Source organism: Marmota marmota, unplaced genomic scaffold (assembly GCF_001458135.2).
Source record: "Marmota marmota marmota unplaced genomic scaffold, marMar, whole genome shotgun sequence".
Taxonomy (NCBI): Eukaryota; Metazoa; Chordata; class Mammalia; order Rodentia; family Sciuridae; genus Marmota; species Marmota marmota.
Window position 1 is genome coordinate 526,763 of NW_026000101.1, and position 14,837 is coordinate 541,599.

Below are 14,837 nucleotides of genomic sequence, written 5' to 3' on the forward strand. Positions count from 1 at the left end.
GGTGCCCTAGTGTGCCCAGGGTGCTGAGGGAGCACAGCAAGTGCCTGAACCCTTCCCGGTCCCTGACTGACCCGACTCCTCTCTGGCACTTTCCCTCAGCCATCACCCCGTCCCCATCCCCAGCTGCCCCGAGCTGGGTGCTGGGGCTGGTCCCCCACTCATTCTGAGCACCTGTCCCCTGGAATCCTCACCCTGGCCCTGGCCTTGGAAGGAGACTATTCCTTGCTTCCTAAGGAAGCCCTTGGGCAGGCTGCCTTCTCGCATGCTTGGGAAGGTATAGGTGGGCAGCCAGGGCCGCTCCAGGACCAACTGACCAGAAGATACACCTCCAGGACTCTCCACTTACACACTGGATTTATAAACATCGGACTCATGACTGACTCCTGTTAGTGGCACCCTGCAGACAGCCGGCAGGGCTGGGCCCCTCTTTTCTGGGGAGGGACCAGTGTCCTGAGGGCCAGAGGCCAGTTCTGTCAAGGGCTTGCCTCTCATGCTGACTCAGCCCATGTTCTGGAGACATCAGGAAGGAGGGAGGGAGTTCCACGTCTCTTGTTGAGGGGGTGACCCAGGGGCAAGAGGTGGGTGCAGGAAGCTCTGCAGCCCCTTCAGTCAAAGACCCTCCTCCCAATTCCAGGGCTGTGGCTTCCAGGTTCCGACAGAACTGTCCTGAAGAACAAGTGTTTTTGTTCATGACCAGGACTCCCTGGGCAGAAGTGGGTGGGTCAGGAGCAAGGGGAGACAGCTGTTCCAAGAGGAATGACCGGGGGCTCCTCAGCCTGACACTGACAAACATGTCATGCCCATCGTGTCCCCACGTGCCTCACACACCGGATCAGCTGCTGATGGGACTTTGAAGGTGCCACTCTGAAGAGAGGGATTTTGAAGTGACCTGAAGGACAAATGCTTAACCAGAGGGTGGACACGACTGTTGTAGGCTGGCTTCTGCCGGTGGGAGGGACATTGGGCTCACAAGATACTTCTGTGCACTTCTGAAACCATCATTTAAAAACAGCTTCCGTATAAAACCCAGCCTTCTCAATTCTCATGAAAGCAGGTTCTGGCCAACCTGGGCTGCATCCTTAAGCCAAGGGGGCGACAAGATGCCCCTTGGAGGGCCCTCACCTTGGCGTTCACCAGCCCTATCCCTGACCTGCCTGCTCCCTGAGCCATTTCTTTCTGTGTCACTTGCTACCTATTTTCACCAAAATGAAATAAACTCAGGGATCCTGACTCTCCCTCCAGGGTGGGGTGGGGGCGCAGTGTGACCCTGTCACAGAGCTCGGCAGGCTCATCTCAGAAGGTACCAGGGATCGTTCCCAGGCAAGTGGCTGCCCCTTCCCTGAAGATGCACTTGATTCTTCCATAGTTTCATCTCCAACTTTTCTTTTAATGGTGCTGCTGACATTCGTTACAAAATAGACGTGGCTGCTCAGTAAAGTAACACAAGTTTCTTTTGCCTTTTAAAAGACAATCTTGTAAAACCCAGAGGCTGGCCCGTTGGCTGCAAGGGCTGGGAGCTCCTGGCCACACCCTGGCCCTATTTGACCATGACCTTCAAGAGGCTCCTCTGCAGGCCTCCAGACTCCTTATTTGAGATGCAGAGAAGCTCCCGCTTCCAACTTCCACTGCACGGCTCAGGCATGTCCAGGTCACCTGGCAGGAGGACACCTGTCCCCCAAGGAGGACAGTGGAGAGCAGGGCTGCTGTTCTTTAGGAGGTTGGTCCAGCTTCTGGAGCCTCTCAGCTGTCACAAGGGATTTGATGGGATTTTTTTTCAGAGACCCAAGTAACACATCCTCTTAAAGTCCAGTGACCATTCCTGGAGACAGGAAGCAAGGGCGGGCAGGGTCCTGTGATTCACTTACCTGGAGAATCAGATGGCAGCTTTACCCAGCAGCGGGCCCTGCACGGGCCACAGCTGGTCTTCCGGAAGCATCTCTCTCTCTCTCTCACTCTTGACTTGCCTTGGGTCTGAGTTAGTAAAGAAAAGCACGAATGACTTGGGGCCTGGACAGGTGCCCCCGGGCGGGTCCCCAAGCTCACAGTGAGGGTGCTGAGAAGTGCCCAGGTGCCATGAGGAACTGGGCCAAAACCAGAGACACTCTTCTCCAGGAAACGGACTGTGACACACAACAGTTTCAATGTCACATGCGCCATGAGGCCTAAGACGCTGGTAAAAGGGGCATAAGAGCCACATGAATGCCCATAGGGTCTGGCACACTTGGGTGTGTGCCTTGGGCATGGGGCCACCTCTTCTCAGCCATGACCCCCACTCATTCATCAGACACTAGCAGTGAAGCTCACCAATGACTCACCGATTGACAGCTGGCATGCCCAGCCTCAGTGGCACCCCTGGCATGTCTCAAGTTGCCACCTGGGTCACCTGCCCATGGCCCACCTCCTCACTCAGTCCTTGTTACGGTTTAGACGTGTGAGACCATGCAAGAAGGTTTGGAGGAGGAATGACTGGGTGACAGGGGATCGATCCCTGCTGGGATCCCTGGAGTGGCCGGTGTGGCTGGAGGGGTGGGGATTAGGGTGGGCCTTGGGGGTCTGTATATGTATGTGGCCAGCGCAGTCTCTGCCTTCTGATCACCACGACCTGAGCTGCTTCCCTCCGCCACACTCTGCTGCCATGATGTCCTGCCTCACCTCCAGCCCAGAGGAATGGAGCCTGCCGTTGACCTCTGAAACTGACCTTGGAAACCGTGAGCTCCCAGATAAACTTCTCCTTCTCTACAGTTGTGCTGGTTGGGTCTTTAAGTCACAGCAGCAAAAAAGCTGAGCAGAGCAGTCCTGCTGGATGGCACGGCCCGACCCCCAACCCAAGAGAAAACATCACACAGCGCATCTTCCTAAAGGTCGTTTTATTGTAAAACCATAAATACAACCGACATGAATTCATTTAAGCAACTGATCCTCTCTAACCATGAAAAGGATGTTTTGCCTTGGTATCAACCACCGGGGAAGAGCGTGGTGAGAATTCAGGGGCGGGGGGGGGAGGGCGGGGGACTGAATCCTGGGCTGGGGCTTTTGGTGACTTAAAGAACCCGATGGAACCTTCCTCTTCTCCCTGGGAATGTTCCACTTTCGGACGAGAACAGACAGGTAAAAACAGCAACATTTAAACAGCTCAGTTTTAAATTTTATTACTTAGTAAAAATCTTTTTTTTTTTCCTGTTCCTTTCCTCCATTTGACAATCAGTAAAAGTTTTAAACATCATGAAAACTGATTTGGGCTGTAAATGGAGAAACGGTACCAAAACAAAGTGAAAAGAAAAACCCAAAGGACACACAGAAAATCCTAAATAAACCCTCAAGATTGGCCTCGGGGGTTCACATATCACAAGAACCTCAACTCAACCCCCATGCAATGACTCCTCGGAGAAGCGCCGAATGTACCTCAACGACACAGGAGACCGCCAACAACGCCTTTTGTTAATCAACACAGCAAGTGTGACACTAGGTATTTTTTTTTTTTTAAATACAGTACATGGTACACAGGGTCCCCAAGATGGCCCTGCATAAACCCCCGTGAAGACTTGAGCCAAGCACTGGCTGTTTATAAAAATATTGTGTTGCTACAAAAGTATAAATTAATGCTACCGGTATTAAGAAATATTAAACACATAAAACTTATAAGGATTAAGAAAAATATTCATTAATACCTGTAGAAAACTCTGGCCTAAAAAAGATATTTTTTTTTGTTTGTTTTTTTGTAAATTTTTTTTGTGTTTTTTTTTTCTTTTTTTTCTTTTTTTTTTTTTAAGATGATTTGAGTTTCTTGCACTCGGAGAGACAGACACAGTCAGATGTGTCTATGGTATTGCCTAGAACGCTGTCACTACTGAGAAGGGACGAGGGCGCACGCATGTGGTTACTGAGTGGGGGCAGGGGGGCACCAAGGCTTTCTCAAGATTTACCTGATGTGAGCGAATCGCCAACGTGGAGTGTGGGGTAAAGAAAAAGGTAGGATCAGAAAACAACTGGAAATAATTTACGCTTCTTACAAAATATCTCTGCTTGGGGTGGTTGTACAAAATGGTTTCCTGATGATCGGGATCTGCGTGGCCAGGCCGCGTGGCTCCTGATCTCTCCAGGCTGGCAAGTCCCAGCCCACGGCAGTTCAGGAGCTGGCTCACCACGGGGAAGCCACCGCCTCGGCCAGGCCAGGTGGAGAGCGGCCAGCGCCTGGGTTTGGAAGGAGCCCCTCCCTGCGGCTGGCCTCAGACCCCAGTCTGCGCCGACTGGGATTTCAGGGTGCGCCACGGGAATCCCAGGCCCCTGAGGTTGTGGACAAGGCTGGGCTGTGCCCCTTTAAGGAACTTTGGTTCGATGAGTCAAGATGCCCAGTGGGACGCTTGGGAGGGTGGGACCCTGTGGGTCGTGATGCCACTGCCCAGCTACAGACCTGGCGACTCTTCTGCACAGGATCAGTCCTTAAAGGACGCCTGAGGTGGTGGAGAGGCATGGCTAAGTCAGACCGCGACCTCACAGTTGCCCCCTATCCCAGCGGGAGCAGGTGTGTCTGGCACAGAAACCACAGGCCTCGGCGGGTGAAAGCCAGACCCAAATGAGAGGAAGAAAAACAACTACAACAACAAAATCCCCGGAAGCCCTGGAGCGCCCTGGGGGGAAACATAAGAGGGAAACACTGTATCATTGGTTCACCAAAACTGGCCTAGCAAACATGAGCCACAGTGAGTGGGGGTCCTTCCCAGCTCTCCCACTGGGCTGGGGCTGGCAGGGTAGGGACAGGAGCCCCCATCCACTATCTCCAGGGCACAGAACGAGCCTTCGTCTCTCTGTCCCATCGAAACCAGCAGCCTTCCCAGGGGCCCTCCTTCAGACACATCCAGACAAGAGGCTGTCAAGCTCCCCAGGCCTGGGAAAAGCCCGAGCTCGGTGCAGCCTACGAGGCCAGCAGGCTGCCAGCCGTGCCCTTCGAGAACAGCACGGGTATGACAAGGTCAGGGGGTGTCCCTGCTGGGCCTCACGGGCCTCCCTTCTCCATCCACATACAGGCTTCTCTGCGAGCCTTCCTGGTGACCCCGTGGCCCCAGAGAGCATGTGTTGCATCCCTGACGTCTCTCCAGGTGCCCACCCTGCCAGGAGCCCACCCCAAGTCCAGCAACAGGTGGCCTCACTCACCAACAGGGGACTCCTAAAGGCAGAGGTTCAGCCTCACAGTGGAAAACGACTTGCAGAATTCTTCCCTGGTGTTTCATCAAAGTGCAAGAGATACAGGGTCGAACTCAAAGAGGGGATGCTGGACCAGCCCACGCAGCTGGTGTCCAACTCCTTCCTAGGGTCCCGGAGACCTGCAACTTCTCATCTGTGCCACTGGACCACCCTTCTTGCCAGGAATCCTCGATGTCCTTTCCCCAGCCCAGTGTGAAGGTACCCAGCAGATGGGATGGTGGCACTGTTGTTTCCTAGCTTCTGCGTGGCTCTGGAGGGTGGCCCGGCAGTTCAACCTCGGCACCAGCCACAGGAGGACCAGGCTGGGACGGGTGCATCCACCCATGACCGGGATGGCAGCACAGCTCCTGGTGGGCCCGAGACCGCCCCAGTCTACTACAATCTGAGACCACAATGCTGGGGTCCTTCACTTGGGCTGTGTTGGTGACAATGTGACTTCAGATGAGGGGGAAAACCCTGCTAAGTGGAGGTGTATTCTCTCCACCTCCCCTCTTGGGGCCATGGACGTCCAAACAGAGGCCATTTCTGTCCTGGGAATCACATGGCTCGTGGCAAGCTGGATCCAAGCCAGCAGGCCACCATCTTGACAGAAAAGGCCCAGCTTCCCGGTTCCCCAGCCCTCAAAGGCCTGTGGTGGAAAGACCTGCAGTGGTCACCGAATCAGGAGGCAGATGACTCTCTGACGGTCAGGGCCAGGCCAGGCACCAGGAGATGAACTGGGAGCGCCTGCCCGGATCCTTTGGCTGAGCTAGAATTTGGTAAGGTGGATATTGCTGGAGACATGGGGCCAGCGGTTGAGCCTGTGAGATCTTTGGGTTTTGTTAAGCTGTCTGCTGCAGCAGGACTGGGGACAGGAGTCCCTGGGGAACCAGAGCTGGCAAGAGAGTAACGACCACCTACCACTTTGCTATCCATGTGGATGAGGCAGCCGCAGGAGACAGCTTGGTGCGGACACAGTGGCTTTCACATCAGACCTGCAGAGGCCAGCTAAGCCCCAAGCACTGAACTGAGGTGCAAAAGAACCAGAGAGAAGGTGACAGATGACAGCCTGTGGCCAGATAACCTTGAGTTTAGACTTTCTCTGATGTGGAGTGTTCTAATTGCACACTTGGGCTTGCTAGAAGCTTTCTAAGAGAGCGAAATGCTTACTTTCAAATTCAGTGGCCCCCAAACAGGGCCACCAGCACAGTTCTGCTCCAAGGCTGCTCTCACTGACCACACAAAGCAGGCAGCTCGGGTGTGGTGAGGAGTGCCAGGCTGTGGCCCCAGCCACATCTGTCAAGCACAGCTGTAGACGCCTGTCTATTAGCAGCAGCCGAGAGCTCCCCTTCTGGAAAGCCCAGAAGGTCAAGAGCCAGCTGCTGTTTCCACTCCAGGAAGTGACCTTAGCTCCTGTCTGGACCTCCCTGTTCTTGTTCCACTGAGGCTCTCCTGTTGACAGGATCCGAGCTGCAGATGTGGAGGAAATCATGAGAACTTCTCCAGGAGGAGAGATGGCAGAGTGGCTCCTGAGACCGGGGCTCGCTGGAGCGAATGTGGAAATGGCCCGCTTGTATCCATTCCAGAATGTCCCTGACGCCGCAGGGAGGGCTGGGCCAGTTCTCATGAGGCAAAGTGCACAGGCTCGGCCCCCAAAGACGGTGATCTGGGCCCTCAGTCATGACCAACTTGACTCCCTTCCTGCCGGGGACAAGGGACAGGGCTGTAGTACAGTGCTTTTGTAGTCGAGGTATCTCGCAGTTGAGTAATGCTTCATTACTGGGAGGGGGAGTCACGCAGCCACCCCCAGGAAGGGAGACGGTTCCTTTGCCAGTAGCCCCCGCAAAGGTGGTCATTCTCTGCCTTAAGTGTGACCATCGCTGCCCCACAGCCATGATCACTGAAGGGACGTGGGACCATCAGCTCTACTGAGGTGGGGCGGGTGGGGGTTGAGAGCTGATCTTCCTCTGTGTCACTCTCAGCATCTGGACTGCGGAGAACACAACTGCTCATGGCTGAGGGCTGGCAGAGAGGCCTAAAGACCCTTTCACAGCATCAAGTCCACTGCATCCACCCGCAAGGCACCACGCTCAACTACTGTCCTGGGTAGAGGGCTGAAGTGCCTTTGGGGTCCCAGGAGGGCTGTGGACCCCCTAGAACCCCGAAATAGTAGGAGAGGCTGTGGGTCTGGGGTGTGGTGGACGCGAACATGGATCAAGGCAGAAGTCCCTGTTGAGCTGGAAGGGTTAGGCCCTGGTGGGGAGCGCAGAGCACTCTGGGTACGGAAGTCAGAACTCGCGGTACCAGGCGCAGTGAAGCAGCGGGGCGGCTCTTCCGCTTATGTTCAGAACCCCTAAGCCAGGTGCTGCCCCTATGGCTTCCACCAGACCCCGCGCCTGAGGTTCCCGCGACCCCGCCCCCAACCCCTGGTCCGCAGACAGCTCAGCCAAGACCTTGCTCTTGACCTTGCTGCCAACAGGTGAAAACTGGTTGCAGGGGGAAGGCAGAAAAAAACCTTAGGGTACTGAATGTACCTCTGAGATGAGCTAGTTTACAGTGTGACTCGAGGAACGAAAAGGGCGAAACATAAGTTAGACATTCAGTGCCTCCTAGCAGAGTCTAAATCAAATCGGAAGAAACAAAACAAACCCCCCAAAGAGGAGAAAACTGCTAAAATGTTAGGAAAAAAAAAACGACGTTGAGTGGAGACAGTTAGCTATACTTCTCTGAAAAATGTCTTTTTTTCCCTCTCTTATATTAAAAAGCAAAACGTCAGCTTTATATTCTTAAAGTCTCCTTTTCCTGATTTAGGGAGATAGATAGGTGTGTTTCTAAGGCGGCTGCCTGGAGACACCCCAGGGGGCTCCCCAGGCAGCAGCTCAATGCCCTGAAGGTGAACGAGAAACAAAGTCCAGTGCAGAAACTGTCCATCTGATGCAGTTTGGAGAATCCGTGGCAGAGCAGCTGGGCGGGGTGGGGGCAGGTGGGGCTGGAGGGCTGGGTGGGGGCAGGCGAGGACAGGGAGCATCAAGTCATTCAGATCTCAGCTGCCTGAACATTTCACAACGTCAGCTTCTCCTGATCTGCACACCTGAAAATGGAGTCTTTAGAGCCCCTTCCCGAGAAAAGGTGAAACTTCTCCCTCTTTCCCAGTCACTTGGCTTTCCTGACACACCCAGTCAATGCACACACACCCGCAGGCAGGTGCATGCACATGCACCAGGATTGTATGTGTGTGCACGCGTGTGCAAAGCTTCTCTGGATGTGCAGATGAGCACAAGGCCCCCCACACCCCGGGCACGTGTGTTTGGACACACGCACACTCGTGTGGATGTGGACACACATGCACACACACACACACTGGAAAAAAGCACTTAAGTTTCTAGGGGGCGTTTATAATGAGGTCCACAGTGTTTAGAACTTAAATTCCTTTTCTTTGTGACAGTGTTGTGTGTTTTTTCTAACGGTCGTTTCTCTGTTTTCTTCTCTTTTTCTTTGTTTCGGAGTCTTAAAGCATGTTGGATTTCAGAAACATGAGTTTGTTCATGTCTTCTGGGCTGAGCAGCCGCCTCCTTTTGATCAGGAGGGCCTGCTCACACATATTTACACACCCACTTCTGGCCCCCACGGCTGGGACCGCCAGGAGCCAGAAGGCAAGCTTGGCGAGTTTTGTGTGCTTTTGGGTCACGCAAGACCAGTACTGGAAGAGGTCAGGGGTGGCCTGGAAGAGGGGCTCCTGCAGGTAGTCGTACACCTCGCTCTTCCCCAGCCGATCATCCTCCTGAGCTGTGGGGTGCTCGCCAGCTGCGGAGCGGGGCTTCTTGGCAGCGGGCTCGAAGTCGGCCTCCTCGGCCCAGGACTCCTTCACCTCGTTGATGAGCTCGCAGACCTTGCCGATGATCTCCTCGTGCTGGTAGGGCGGCACGGGCCGCAGCTTCTGCTGCGGGTCCAGGATCATGGCCACCTTGTGGGCCGGGTGCACTTTGAAGTTCTCCTTGAGCGCCTCCAGGAAGAGGTGGCATAGCTTGCTGACGGTGCCCGCGTCGTTGGCCTTGGCCGTGAACAGCTTCTCCAGCCTGACGTAGGTGGGCAGCACCAGCTGCAGGGTGGGCTGGCTCTCGTTGCTCAACTCGATCACCGCCTGCTTCACGGGTGTCAGGATGGCGGCCAGGTTGCTGAGCAGGTGCTTGTTGAGGCTCTGGATGAGGTTCATCTTCTTGGCCCGGCTGTAGAACTCGCAGATCTGCTCGTAGCGCTCGTGCACCAGAAGCAGCGAGTCCGTCACGGAGTTCCAGCAGGGCGGCGGCGAGGTCTCCTCCAGCGACCCGAAGGTCTCCTTGGCGAGGCCCGTGGAGCCCGCCAGGTCCTCGCACACGTTGAGCAGCTCGATGACCTCGTGCATGCTGCGGGCCTGCAGCGTCCGCTTGCTCAGCACGCTCTGCACCACCGAGTTCAAGGCACAGGCTGAGCAGCGGAGGCACATACCGGCCTTGGAAAAGGCGGACGCGCTCACCCGGCAATCCGTCACGTACACTGTCCTGATCTCCGACATCACGAACTCCGAGAGTACGTTCTGTACCCAGTGGTGCACCAGGTCACCGCTGTCACGAATGTCTGCGCCCTTCACGCCCAGCACGTAGCTCTTGATGTGGTTGCCCTCGGCCTGGTAGGCTGTGAGGATGTAGCAGGAGTCGGGGCCCACGCTCTGAGAGTGGCAGGTGACACCGATGCCCAGGCAGGCATTGCTGCCCAAGGCGCATGTCACCTTGACCTTCACCTGGTTGTACATACGAGGCAGGTGCTTGAGGGCCAGCGTGTTGAAGTTGCCCAGAATCTCGGTGACCGAGAAGGCCCCATAGCGGGCGCCGCTGTCCACCAAGATCTGGGCCAGCTTGAGGAACTCCTTCCCGCTGACCACACTCAGCGCGCCCAGGTCGGCGCACATGACTCGCAGCAGCCGCTCGGCGATGTTCTGCCGCTCCTTCTCCGGGATCATGCTGTTGGAGGTTAACCCACTGGTTGTGGCTGGCAAGGGACACAAAGAGAGCTGTGATTAATTCTGCATCAAGGTACTTGTCCTGGCAGCAGCATAATTCTCTAAACATCTAGGACAGGATGACAAATAGAGTTCATCTCACATGGACACTGGGGGCACAGGCTACTTCTAACGTGATGGTCTCACAGGAATAAAGTTCCACAATTGATTAGTAATGTCTGCCATGGACGTGGAAATAGTGGTATATGTGCAACATACTTGCCCTGTGTGTCATTCAACCAGACCGTTGAAGACAACTAACCTCACCCTCAACGTAGGAATCAATGAAAACCAGGGACCTTTAGTGAATAAAATAGACGGAGCCAGTGGCAGGAAGGAACAGCCAACAGAAATGGCAGGTGGTGGCTCCTAATTCTGGCACTTGCTGGTGCTCTCTGACCACAACACAATCACCTCCTCTCCCAGGGCCTCCTGTCCTGAGTTAAGGATTCCTAGCATGAGGTGCAAGTGTGTTCTGGAAGCCTCAGGCCTCCTCCTGCATCACCACAGGAGGCACAGGGGGCTGTCGGAGCAGGGGAGTGGCTGGAGCGGGGCTGGCGGGCCTGGGTAGGGCTCCTGCCCTGTGGAGGAGACCTACTGTTATTAGCGCTGTTCCTCTGGGCCTGGGGCTTCCACTTCTCTTCCACTACAGCAGGTGGAGACCGGGACTGGTTGGAGGCGATGTTGTTTTCGTTGTCAGCTGTGGGCACAAGGGGACAGGGTGTTGCCTTGAAGGGCAAGAGGCTGGCCTTTACAGACAAGGCAAGACTGTGTGGTAGGTGAACCACATGAGGACTCAGGCCAGTCAACCTGGCTTCTCCGCAGACAGCTCCTCTCCCACTTCACTAAAGGATACATTTTTTGGTGTTTTCAATATGATTTTTTTAGCAGTGGAGCAGTACTCGGGATGGAACCCAGGGCCTCCCACAGTCCAGGCAAGTCCTCTACCGGCCCTTTTCTATTTTGAGACCGGGTCTCATTAAGTTGCCTAGGCTAGCCTTGAACTTGTGATCCTCCTGCCTCAGCCTCCCAGGTAGCTGATATGTGTGTGTCACCACACTCTGCCATATTTATTAGCAGTTTCATTAAATAAATGAAACAACACCAAAGCCCTACTTACATGACACAAAGTACAAAGTTCTGAGGTCCGTATGTAAAAAAGGTTTGCACAAGATGACAGGCAGGTGGGAAAAAGACTTCAGTGCAAGAGGAACTGGGCAGGGTCCCCATCTTACCCAGGGAACTAAATGTGCCGCAGACTGAAGGCTGGTCCCTGCTTGCCATATTGTCTTGAGAACAAGCCTCAGAAGTATAAAGGTGATCCTAATGACTAGACTGCAGACAGACAAATCCAACCCTCTTTCAAGAAATACACTGAATCTGCCACTGAGTAGGCAGGGGCAGGAGGATGTCAAATTCAAGGCCAGCCTGAGCAGCTTAGTGAGATCCTGTCTCAAAATACATAAAAAGGGCTCCGGGTATAGCTCAGCGGTAGAGCACCTCCCTAGCATAAGTAAGGCCCTCAGTTCAATCCTCAGTGCCACAATATATAAATAAACAGATAAAAACCAATGACGTCCCAACAATGTAAAAGGCACAATACCAAGTATCCAGTAAGTAGTAGGTGGGTACAACTAACTAGGAGAAAAACCAGGCAACAGAAACAGACCAGAGACGACGGAGCAGCCAGTGAAGTCCTCAGAGACAGCAGCTGTCCGTGTGCATGCGCTCAGAGGCACAAGGAGAAACACAAACATGAGGGGGGAGTGGAAAATGGGAAAATGCTCATGTGAAAATGACGGCACATGAGGTGAAAGGAGATCAGACGCCATCAGAGAAGAGATCGTGAACATGAAGACAAAACCAGGCTCATCCTGAACACCAGAGGACAAGGGCTGGCAGAAACAAACGGAGCCAGAGCAGAATGAGGCCGTTCAATACCCACACACATAGATAGAAACGGGGGTCCCAGGAAAAGGGACTGGAGGGGCCCAAAACTCTCAAGTCAAAATTCTTCCAAAATAGGTGAAGACAACAAATTTTGATTCAAAAAGCTCGATTATGTCCAATGAGGAATAAACATTAAAAAAAAAACAACAACGAACGCACATCATCCCATCATGATCAAGTTGTTGAAAACCAACGAAGAGAAAAAGATCTTGAAAGCAGCTATGGGGGGTGGGGTGGGGATCACGTACAGATGAGCACAAGCAGAACGGCAGCAGACTTGTCCCCAAGAACTGCACAGCCCAAGGCAAGAGAAGGACGTGCTATAAGAAAAGGGCCACTGTGCGTCCTGGGTCCAGAGAGTGAAGGACAAACGAGGAACAAGTTAAAGTGAAATAACAGACTTTTAAGACAGAGACAAAAACCAGACTTCATTAGAAGAAATACAGGAAGTTCATCCGAGCTAAGAAAGAGAGGGACACTAAGAATCTGAAGGACGGCTGGGCACTGCGCCTGTGGGTAAGTACAAAACCTCTCCGCATTGTAAAGACCTTCAGAGGGGACTGACTGCCCACTGGAAAACAGTGACCACGAACTGAGGAGATCACAGGTAAGGGCACACCGTGGAACAGGGCAGGACAGGTCGGGGAAACAGAAGGTACCCCTGGAAGGTTCTAGCAACACGGGGAGAGACTGTGGGCAATTCAGCATAGATAGTTTAAGCCCAAATAAAACCATAAAAGCAGAGATTATAGTTAATAAGTCAATTGTGCAGATAAAAAAATGGAATCAAAAAATTCTCAGCCCAAAGTAAGGTAGGAAAATTAGAGAAAAAAGGAACAGAGAACAAACCAGATGAACAGTGAATCAGGAGAAGGACGGCAGATCTGTACCCAACAGGACTGAAATTACACTAAGTGCGAATGTCTCAAAATCCCAAAGAAAACTCAAGGGGTTCTTTAAAAAAACAAGGCTTGACAATACATTATCTCTAAGAAACCTCATTAAATATAAAGAGGAAGCAGTTCAAAGTAAAAGACTAAATAAAAACACCATATGAACAGGGGCAAAAGGAGAGCGGAGGGGTGGGCTATGTTACAGGAGACCAGAGCTCAGAGAATAACAGCAATAACAGGACCAGCAATAATAGGAGGCCCAGCATGATGACAAAGAGGCCAAATTTTCAAGAGTACACAGTCATCGTGAATGTGAACGCAAAAGGTAACAGAGCTTTCAAACTCATAAAGCAAAAATCCAGAGAAACGAAAAACCAGACAAATGCACAATCATAACTAGAAAGTCAGCTCTTCTCTTAGTAACTGGAAGACTAAACATTAAGAATCTAGCGGACTACGTCAAACAACCTGATGTACATGTAACTGGATTCCCAGAAAAGGGAGTGGGGCAAAAATACAAAATCATATCAAGTTTGGTTTCTGGCTTTGGTATAACAAATTAGAAGCCAATAATAAAAAGATATTTAGAAAAATTGCAACTATTGGAATATTAAACATCATCCATTTAAATAACTCATGGGTCACAAGAAAAAAAAACAAATGAAATTAGGAAAATGTTTTCAACTTAATGAACATAACAAACATTTCAAAATGTGTGTGATCTGTCTATAAACAGGGTTTATCGGTAGCATTCAATACTGAAAAAGAAGTTAGGTTCAAAATCAGTGTTACAAGCTTCCACTTTAAGAGCTAGCTGGTCATGCACACCTGTGGTCCCGAGCAACTTGGGAGGCACAGAGGCCATGAATTTGAGGCCAGCCTGGATAATATAGTAAGACTCCATCTCAAAATAAAGGAAAAAAAGTAGTTTTATCCCTTCCTCACACCATATGCAAAAATCAACTCAACATGGAGTACAGGAGACAGCACAGGAGTCGAGCCTTTGTGATCTGGGGTTAGGCAATGGTTTGTTATGTATAACAAAAGCACAGATGATGAGAAAAACAGGTAAATAGGCTTCAACAAACTAAAAAAAAATTGTATTTCAAAGGACAGCATCAAGAAAGCAAAAGGACAACCTACAAAATAGGAAAAACAACTTATTTGCAAATCCTCTATCTGTAGGGGTGCTCTAAATGTACAAAGAACTTGCACAACTAAATAACAAAATGAAAAACACTGAAAAAATTGACAAAAGATCTGAGTAGATATCTCTTCCCCATAAGACATACAAATGGCCCAAAAGCCCATAAACAACAACAAAAAAAGATGCTCAACGCCATTAGCCGCCAGTGAGATGCAAATCAAACCCACAATGAAATCCCGTTTCCCTTGCATTAGGATGGCTCTAGTCAAAAAGCAAGGTAACAGAAGTGTCGCGAGAGTTGAGGAACAAGACCCTCACGCACTGTTGGCAGGAATGGAAACATGCCGCAGCCACTGCAGGAAGCTGTTTGGAGAGTCCTCAAACGGTTAAACACAGCACAGGACCCAGGTCTCCACTCCTCAGTAGACACTCGAGAGTTACAACAGACACCTACACAAGGGCTCCTGCACAGCACAAGCTCACAGCAGCTTTATCTGCAATAGCCCCAAACTGGAGACCTACATGTCCATCAATGGTGAATGGATAAAGAACTTGTGACACATTGAAACCATGGAAGACTATTCACCAATTCAAAGTGATTACTGTCACCGAGCAGGAAACCTCCACATGT

The 14,837-nt window shown here is 52.0% G+C and overlaps 1 protein-coding gene across 19 annotated transcripts in view; it reads right to left on the bottom strand.

Annotated features, from left to right (window-relative positions):
• Nucleotides 1-2,850: 2,850 nt before the first annotated feature.
• Znf618 (zinc finger protein 618) overlaps nucleotides 2,851-14,837 on the bottom strand; it is a 161,643-nt gene continuing 149,656 nt past the window's right edge. For all 19 annotated transcript variants that reach the window (XM_048783148.1, XM_048783147.1, XM_048783155.1 and 16 more), the window contains 2 exons: nucleotides 10,815-10,916; nucleotides 2,851-10,206 (listed from right to left, as the gene is read on the bottom strand). In XM_048783148.1, coding sequence (XP_048639105.1) covers nucleotides 8,690-10,206; nucleotides 10,815-10,916 — 1,619 coding nt within the window. In that variant the 3' untranslated portion in view covers nucleotides 2,851-8,689. The remainder of the gene's footprint in view (nucleotides 10,207-10,814; nucleotides 10,917-14,837) is intronic.